Below are 8,877 nucleotides of genomic sequence, written 5' to 3'. Positions count from 1 at the left end.
AAAGATTAGCACCACCTTTCTCCTTGTTTGGCAAGTATTTATGGTTTAGATAGAAAGCCTCCTGCATAGTTTTGTGCACATGAGTCTGCATGTGGCACTACTTTCCTGATGTAACTGGGCAGTAAATACCCATCCTTCTCTGGAGCTCTGCTTCACTCGTCTTTCCAGAAGACATTTTTGTGTTTTCTACCACATCCTTCTTTCACTGCCCTGCAGAAACTCCATTTGCCTGTGTGCCATCTCCAGCTCTGGCACCTTACTCTTTGTTCCTAGGAAATCAAAGGAGAATATAGTGATACTGCTCTGAGGGGGGGAAAAAAAAACAAGTTGTAATAATCAGCTAGATGCTGATAATAGGTAACCTGCCCTTTTTTGAACTGTTAATATTTTCATAGCACTATCTCAAAGCACTTTACAAATGTTAATTATGATGATTTGATGTGAAAAACCACGAGTAGTGGTAGAAACTGCAAATTTGACTTGGAATGATGAAGTATTTGAGGGTGGAAATCAGTTGACTGAGGTCCTTGGGTCTTCAAATAGTTCTGCGATGTTCTTCTGTTTTTTTAAAGGCATTCTTCAAGAAAATGACAATCCCAAGTGAAGCGTCCAGATTTTTTTTTTCCTACACATGCATTTCCAAGGAGCTTTCTCTGATTTACTTAATTTTGTTTTTATATTGACTTGAGACTTGCATGGTGCTGTGTGGATTAACAGATGAAAGATTTACCTTTTAACAGAACCTCCTGGTGCCCAGTGAAATCAGTGCAACTACAACTAAGCAAAATCATTGCTGTTTTCCAACACCAATAACTCTGTCCAGTAACAATAAAACCTTTCTTCACAAGAAATAAGAGCAACTTTGAGCTTAAAATGCTAAAAAGCTTCAGCATAAACCCAAATCCTGCAGTTCCGAGGCATCATCTGAGAAGCTGGTTCTCTGACAGCTTTGGTATCTGTTAAAGTCTCCGATTTTGGATTGGTTTTCGTGGAGGAGTTTTTCCTGGCACTGACGATGATCACACACAATGTTTGGCTTCACATGAGAGACAAATATTTAATTTTAAATAAAATAATCAAATGTGCCTTTTGGCTGCTGAGTCTTTCAGGTTGAATAGAACCACTGCTGTTCAGGATACCAATTTATTCAGTAGGGCAGACTGCTGACCTGGGGAGGGATGATGGAGGAGCAGGTTAAAAATGTGTTACTGAGAACAATACTAGCTGTATGTACAGATTTAATAAATTACAAAGATGTGTTTTCAGACAAAATGTCTTTCTTTCATGCATTGCCTTCAGTAGATATCATTTAAAAGCAGTAGGTGAAGTAGAATGAAGCATTCAAAAAGTCCTTAAATGAGTTGGATTTTGCCTTATTTCTAGCCTGACCTTTTCTGGCTTTGCTCTGCAGTGTTCCAGGGCAGCTGGTGCCGCTCACCACCACAGAAACACTAAAACTGGCAGAGAGCAAAGCTGCCTGTGGCACACTGCTCGATGTTATTGTGGCTCGTAGGCCAGCAAAAGCTCATTGCTGCCAACAGCAAAGATTTAGGTTGGATATCAGGAAAAATGTCTTTACAGAGAGTGTTGTGAAGTATTGGAATGTGCTGCCCAGGGAGGTGGTGGAGTCCCCATCCTTGGAGGTGTTTAAAAACCGTGTGGATTTGGTGTTGAGGAACATGGTTTAGGGACTCTGACAGTGCAGGGTGAACGGTTGGACTCGATGATCTTGAGGGTCTCTTCCAACCAGACGATTCTATGATTTGACAATAGCATTTGGCAGAAGAAGCTTTAATTCATGTAAGCTATTTCCTTAAAATTGTTTGGTCGAACCACACTTTCGTGGAGAAAATCCCCTGCTCAACTGGGACCAGCCCTCTCTGAGGGTGTGGGGTAAAATCTTTGTGTACTATCCCTTTAAATGGGAGCATAGCATCGAGGAATGAAACCGCCCTTCTGTTTGAAAACAGCCTCGGAGGGGCCGGAGTGTGAAATCCATCCCCGGGAGCCAGGGAGTGTCTGTTTGCCTCGAGGCGGCCCGGTGCCGTCCCAAATGGCGGTTCTTCACCCGGTGTGCGAAGAGCCGATGGGCACACGGAGTCGAGAGAGAATCGTAGAATCACAGCATGGTTTGGGTTGGAAGGGACCTCAAAGATCATCCAGTTCCAACTCCCCTGCCATAGGCAGGGACACCCTCCGCTACCCCGTTGCTCAAAGCCCCATCTAGCCTGGCCTTGAACGCTTCCAGGGGCGGGGCAGCCACAGCTTCTCTGGGCAACGTGTTCCAGTGCCTCACTACCCTCTGAGGGAAGAATTTCTTCCTTACACCTAATCTAAATCTCCCCTCTTTCAGTTTAAAGCCATTAAAACTGAGATGTGGGTTTGTTTCATGTCTGCGCGGAGGTGGGTGCCGGGCGGTCGCTCCACAAAGGCGACGGAATAGCCCGTCCCGCTGGGGCTGCGGGAACGTTTCTAGTCAGGCCCTGCGCGAGACAGCCCTGTTGCTATGGCAGCGGGGGGCCTTCCGCGCCAGGCCCTGAGCGGCGCGGGCCCTGTCGCTATGGTAATGGGGGCCTTCCACTGCGGCCGGCGCACACCATGGCGGCGCCCCTGCTGAGTGCGGCCCTGTGCGGTGTCCGGGGCGGGCGGGCCTTCGGCACGGCTGGTGAGACGCGGGTCTGGGGAGCCCCGGTTCCCCCGCGGGTGGGCAGCGGAGGCCGGTTTGCGGCTGGGGAGGAAAGCTGCTGGACGCGTGGGTTCTCCCGGCGTGCCTGGCGGGGGTGGCTGCGGCCTGGGAGCGCGCTCCCGCTCTTCCCGGGCGCCCTCGGCCTCGTTTCTTGCTTTTTGCATAAAACGGGAATTCTCTCCGCTCCCAGCTGCGCTCTGCAAGCGGGCAGCCCCGCTGGGGCCGATGCCCAACGAGCATATTGACGTCAGCAACTTGGAAGCGCTAGAGAAATACCGCAGCTTCGCTCGCTACTTCAGGCTGGCCGAGCAGGAGAGCAGGAAGCCCCGCTGGTGGAGGACGTACCGGCAGCACACCACCCCCCCGCCAGGTAGGTGCTCGTGGAAGCAGCAGCGCGCCGCGGGATTTTGCTGCTCAAGGTCCGGGAACCTGTTGTTGGGGCTACGATTTTGCCTCCAAAACCTGCCCTGTAAATTGCTGATGAGGTGCTTTGGCACGAGGTTGGCCCTTCTCTGATGTAGGTTTGCAGAGTACAGAGGTCTTCAGGGAAACGGATGGCAGTTTTCTGGAAGGAGGGAGGCTGACCAGAACCTGCCAAACGACACGGAGCAAAGTAAAGAAGTGATTCCTTGGAACCCCAGTACTGTCAGAGAGCGGAGAGCATAACCAGAGCTTTAGACCTGCAGCAAATAACACCAGACCTGCTCGCCAGCTGGCAAACCCCTGGGTCTGGAGTTGTGATGAATGCAGGGAAGGAAGAGGGAACAGAAGTGTGGAGGTGCAGAGGGAAGGCAGAGGTGGTAGAATTGAGCCTCTAATGTCCTGAAGCTCATGTCCCTTTCACACGCACTGTATCACTTTACAGGGGTTTTGCATTTGGGTGTTTCGGTGTTCAGATTTTTTCCCACACATGACTTTTTCACCCCTCTCTGAAGAGCCAAAGACTGACATCAGCCTACCCCGTGATAAGCTGCTGCGGGCAAAGGAAATCAAGGAAAGAAAAAAGATCCTGCGGGAGAACCGCCAGAACACTGAGCTGGAACGAGCAGCGCGGCTCCGGACTGGTCTGTGCCCCGCCGCCCCTCTCCCTGCCCCAGCTGCTCCGGGTGCCTGGCTGCCTCCTGCAGTGTTCCTCTCTCTTTGCAGTGCTCATCCCCCTCGATGAGGTCAGAGCCGAGTGGGAGAAGACCAGCGGCCCGTTCCACAAGCAGCGTGTGGCGGAGCGCTGTGGGGTATTTCGTGACTTGTTCTTGGGAGCCACCTTCACCCCCTGGGTTACCCTGAGGGTGGAGTACCACCAAGCAGACGAGCACCTCGTGCCGGTCTACTATGGGAACATGGTGACTCCCTCAGAGGTGCGTGAGGGGAGCTGGGAACAACCTTGACCCCATGGGAAGCCTGTGTGGTTTTGTCAGGTGCTTGTAATGGGCATTGTCCGTTCCAGGGATTTCTTTTACAAGGGTATTTCCTCTGTGATGAAGGAAATGTGTTTCTTGGATGTCATGAGGACAGAGCTTTGCAACAGGATTGTTGGGTATTGACAAGTTGATGTTTATTAACGCTCTGGAAGCTCTTCTGGTGGAGCTGGATTACTCAGTGGCAAGGCCTTGCCTGTGACAAGTTGGTATGCTTTGCTATGGAAATCCTAGAATGATTTGGGTTGGAAGAGTCCTTTAAAGGTCACCCAGTCCAACCCCCTGCCACGAGCAGGGACGTCTTCAGCTAGATCAGGTTGCTCAGAGCCCCGTCCAACCTGACCTTGAACGTTTACAGGGATGGGGCATCTACCACCTCTCTGGGCAACTTGGGCCAGTGTTTCACCACCCTCATCATAAAAAATTTCTTCCCTGTATCTAGTCTAAGTCCTGCCCTCTTTTACTGTAAAACCATTGCCCTTGGCCTGTCGCAACAGGCCCTGCTGAAAAGTTCGTCCCCATCTTTCTTATGTGTCCCCTTTAGGTACTGGGAGGCTGCTGGAAGGTCTCCCTGGAGCCTTCTCTTCTGCAGGCTGCACAACCCCACCTCTCTCAGCCTGTCTTCACAGGAGCTGCCTTCATAGTTCCAGCCCTTTGATAATTTTTGTGGCCCTCCTCTGGACTCGCTCCAACAGGTCCATGTCTTTCCTGTGCTGAGGACCCCAGAGCAGAACACAGTGTTATCCAACAATCTTACTCTTTGCATCCCTTGCCAAGTTCAGCTCCATCCATGCCTTGGCCTTCCTGACCCCATCCCTATACTCCTGGGATGTCTGTCCGTGCTTCCACTGCCTGTGCGCTTCCTTCGTGCCCTTTAGTTTGATCAGCAGGTCTTGACTCAGCCATGCTGGTCTCTTGCCTGATTTCGTACACCTGGGCACCGAGAGCTCTTGTGCTCTATGGAAAGTGTCTTTAAATATCTGCCTGTTCTGTTCTTCTCCCTTGTCCCTGAGGGCAGTTTCCCATGGGGTCCTTTTGACTAATTCCTTGAACAGCTGGGAGTTTCCCTTCCTAAATTCAGAGTCCTGAGTTTACTCTTTGCCTGACCCACGTCCCTCAGAACTGCCAGCTCTGCTGGTGCATGATCACTGCGGCCCAGGCTGCCTCCAATCTTGACATCACCGATTAGCTCACCTGTCTTGGTGCCCACCAGGTCCAATATGACACCCCCTCTGGTAGGGCTCTCCATCACCTGGCTTCAGAAGTTGTCCTCAGTGTATTCGCGGAGTCTCCTGGATTGCCTACACCTCGCTGTGCTACTTTTCCAGAAGCTGTTGGGGTGGTTGAAGTCCCCCAGCAGGACCAGAGCCTGCGAGCACGATGCCTCCTGTAGTTGGAGGCAGGAAACTTTGTCAATAGGCTCCTCTTGGTGGGGCGGCCTGTAGTGGACACCAGCGGCAAGGTTCCCGTTGTTGCCTCGGTCTCTGATTCTTTACCCATAAGCTTTCAACATTGTTATGACCTTGTCTTAATGGCAGCTGCTGTTTGAGCTATTTACGTTGTCTTTATGTTGCTCATTTAGGCTTCCGGTCCCCCTGAAGTGTCATACGAGGCAGATGAAGGCTCCCTCTGGACTCTGTTGCTCACAAATCCAGGTGAGTAGCAGGTTCTTTAAAAGAACTTGTTTCAACGGGGTTGTTTCACTCTGCTTTTGGTTAGCTCCTGTTTCTTTTGGCTGCACAGTATCTTCTAAGTAGAATCATGGAATGATTAGGGTTGGAAGGGACCTCAAAGATCATCTGGTTCCAACCCCCCTGCCATGGGCAGAGAAATCCTCCACTACACCAGGTTGCCCAAAGCCTCATCCGACCTGGCCTTGAACACTGCCAGGGTTGGGGCATCCACAACTTCTCTGGGCAACCTGTGCCCTGGCCAGTGCCTCACCACCCTCAGAGTGAAAAATTTCTTCCTTATATCTAATCTATATCTGCCCTCTTTCAGTTTAAAGCCGTTGCCCCTTGTCCTGTCACTACACGCCCTTGTAAAAAGTCCCTCTCCAGCTTTCCTGTAGGCCCCCTTTAGGTACTGGAAGGCTGCTATAAGATCACCCCAGAGCCTTCTCTTCTCCAGGCTGAACAGCCCCAACTCTCTCAGCCTCTCTTCATAGCAGAGGTGCTCCAGCCCTTGGATCATCTCCGTGGCCTCCTCTGGACTCGCTCCAGCAGCTCCATGTCCTTCTTGTGTAGGGATGTATTACATATGCAGGGAGGATTGTAGCCTTCCCGAATCTTTAGCAGCTGGGAGACGGGACAGTGACGCAGCAGGGCGTGTGTTGCAGTGTAGCAGAAGCAGTTCCCTGATGCCCGTCTTCTGTTTGCCCTCAAGCTCTTCTCTCCCTCAGCAATCTGCCTGGGAGGTAGGTTAGCTGACACTGTTTGCCCTGAGAAGCTAAGGCACAGTGAAGTGAAGCAGCTGACCAAGAAATCCTTTTAATCTTGGAATTACTTCCATAGAGTTCTTTACTCCTCATTTTAAGCTCAGTCCTATAAGGATGAGTTACTTTTCTGCTAGGAGAGGAATGCTGAGAGGTCTCAAGCTGCCCCCTCCGTTCAGAGGGGTCTGGGTTTTGTCACTTTGGGCTTGGTGCAGATGCCAGGTTGTCACTGAGTCACCTTTCTCTGTTGTGTGCGTTTGCAGATGGACATTTAAGAGACACGGACTCGGAGTACCTGCACTGGCTGGTGTGAGTACAGCACGTCGGAGCCGCGTGCTGCTTGGCTCAGGGAACGCCCAGGCGGAGTGGGCAGAAACTCCTGCAGCAGAGCTTGGCAACAAGTATTTGCTCCGACAGCTCCATGTTTTTCTGTGATGCTCCTGCTGTTAGCTGCTTTACCCCTGCGTTCTGGGTCCTGCCAAAGACGCAGTAGTTCCGGGTGTTGCTGCTGGTTGGCATTCAAAACACTGGGGGTGATTTTTCTTCCAGTGAAAGCAGCCTCTACTGTCTGTTCACTCGTCAAGCAGGGCATAAGTCATGTCAAAACGTAGCACAGTGATTCATAATCCTGGGTGAATTTGCTGGTCCTAATTGCGGGAAATAAGTGGGTATATTGTGAGTTAAACTTGTTTGTGTTCAGGACAAACATCCCAGGCAACGACATCAAGTCGGGTAAGGAGATCTGCCATTACTTGCCCCCGTTCCCTGCCAGGGGAACTGGCTACCATCGCTTCATCTTCCTCCTCTTCAAGCAAGACTGCCCCATAGATTTCAGTGAGGATGTTCGGCCGATGCCATGGTAATTCAGGCTTTCACTGGGCAGTTTCACCCTCGCTTGGCGAGGCTGTTACTGCTTGCTGTGATGACATGTTTGTTACTGCTATAGGAGAGCAGTTTCTTTAATCTGCAGGGTTGTTCAGGGCTGCTTTGTGTTTGTGTGTCACCTGAAGCCACAATGCTGGCCCTGCAAGCACTGTGGAGTCCTGTTTCTTTAAACCAGGCTGCTAAGAGTGTTCTTTCCTGCCTGGGCAGAAATATGCAGAGAGCTGGAGGAGCTGGGAAGATTAGTGACTTCCTTTTCCACCTCTATTTTATAGCCTCTGGGATGATGTGGGGGAGTAGTTGCCTACCAGGGTGCTGCAGGAAAAGAGGTTCACCTCAACTCTTGTGCTTATGTCTTGTTTCCAGCCACAGCCTCAAGATGCGAACCTTTAGCACGTTTGACTTCTACAGAAAGCACGAGGATGCGATGACCCCGGCAGGGCTGGCGTTTTTCCAGTGTCAGTGGGACAGCTCCGTTACTTGGGTCTTCCATCAGCTTCTCAGTAAGAAATGCACCGTGCAGGGGTGCTGAAGGGGGCCTGTTTGTGGGCTGGGGCATGGCCCTGCGGGTAAGGCACAGGGTCAGGGAGCTGTGGCTGTAGGCTCTTGCTTGGTCCTGCCACTTGCCTGGATCCGTTACAGCACGGACCGGGTGCTTATGGAGCCATCCTCCGCCAAACAAACAGCAATGTGAGGAAACAGCCTCTAGAATCACACAGAATCACAGAATGTCAGGGATTGGAAGGGACCTCAAAGGATCATCGAGTCCAATCCCCCTGCCGGAGCAGGACCACCTAGATCAGATCACACAAGAACGCGTCCAGGCGGGTTTTGAACATCTCCAGAGAAGGAGACTCCACAACCTCTCTGGGCAGCCTGTTCAGTGTTCTGTTACCCTTAATGGGAAGAACTTCTTCCTCATGTTTAAGAGGAACCTCCTATGTTCCAGCTTATATCCATTTCCCCTTGTCCTATCATTGGATGCCACTGAGAAGAACCTGGCTCCATCCTCACGACAGAACCTTCCCTGGGGCCAGCCCTGGTCTGGTGTGCGCATGGAGGGCCTGGGGTCTGAATCTGGGCCGTCGTGCTAACCTCCTGCATCGCCCCTTTGCAGATATGCGAGAGCCCGTGTTTGAGTTTGTGCGGCCGCCCGTTTACCACCCTCCACAGGTCAAGTTCCCACGCCACCAGCCCCTGAGGTACCTGGACAGATACCGAGACACGGAGGAGCCCACCTACGGCATTTACTAGGGGCCTGGCCTCCTCTCGAGCCGCTCCGGGATGGCAGCCGGGCAGATGGGGCCGCCGGCTTCCCTGCGCTCACAGCTGTGCAGCCGGGAGCTGCCTGCACCTCTGGAGGGAGACGGCAAAGCCTCAGCCCCTCGGCTCCCAGTCCTCCTGTGCTGGCAGCGCCGGGAACCGCGCAGCTGAGGGCCACAGACGTTGGCAGTGCTGGC

General features: G+C 52.0%; 1 protein-coding gene across 1 annotated transcript; it reads left to right on the top strand.

Annotated features, from left to right (window-relative positions):
* Positions 1-2,598: 2,598 nt before the first annotated feature.
* MRPL38 (mitochondrial ribosomal protein L38) lies at positions 2,599-8,805 on the top strand. The gene is made up of 9 exons (XM_086623982.1): positions 2,599-2,665; positions 2,877-3,056; positions 3,622-3,750; positions 3,833-4,041; positions 5,684-5,756; positions 6,799-6,844; positions 7,236-7,394; positions 7,784-7,920; positions 8,535-8,805. The coding sequence occupies exons 1-9, from the start codon at positions 2,599-2,601 to the stop codon at positions 8,669-8,671; spliced, it is 1,137 nt and encodes a 378-aa protein (XP_086480108.1). The 3' UTR covers positions 8,672-8,805.
* Positions 8,806-8,877: the final 72 nt, after the last annotated feature.

This window comes from Tauraco erythrolophus, chromosome 20, assembly GCF_009769465.1.
Source record: "Tauraco erythrolophus isolate bTauEry1 chromosome 20, bTauEry1.pri, whole genome shotgun sequence".
Classification (NCBI taxonomy): domain Eukaryota; kingdom Metazoa; phylum Chordata; class Aves; order Musophagiformes; family Musophagidae; genus Tauraco; species Tauraco erythrolophus.
This window is presented reverse-complemented; position numbering and strand designations above follow the sequence as displayed.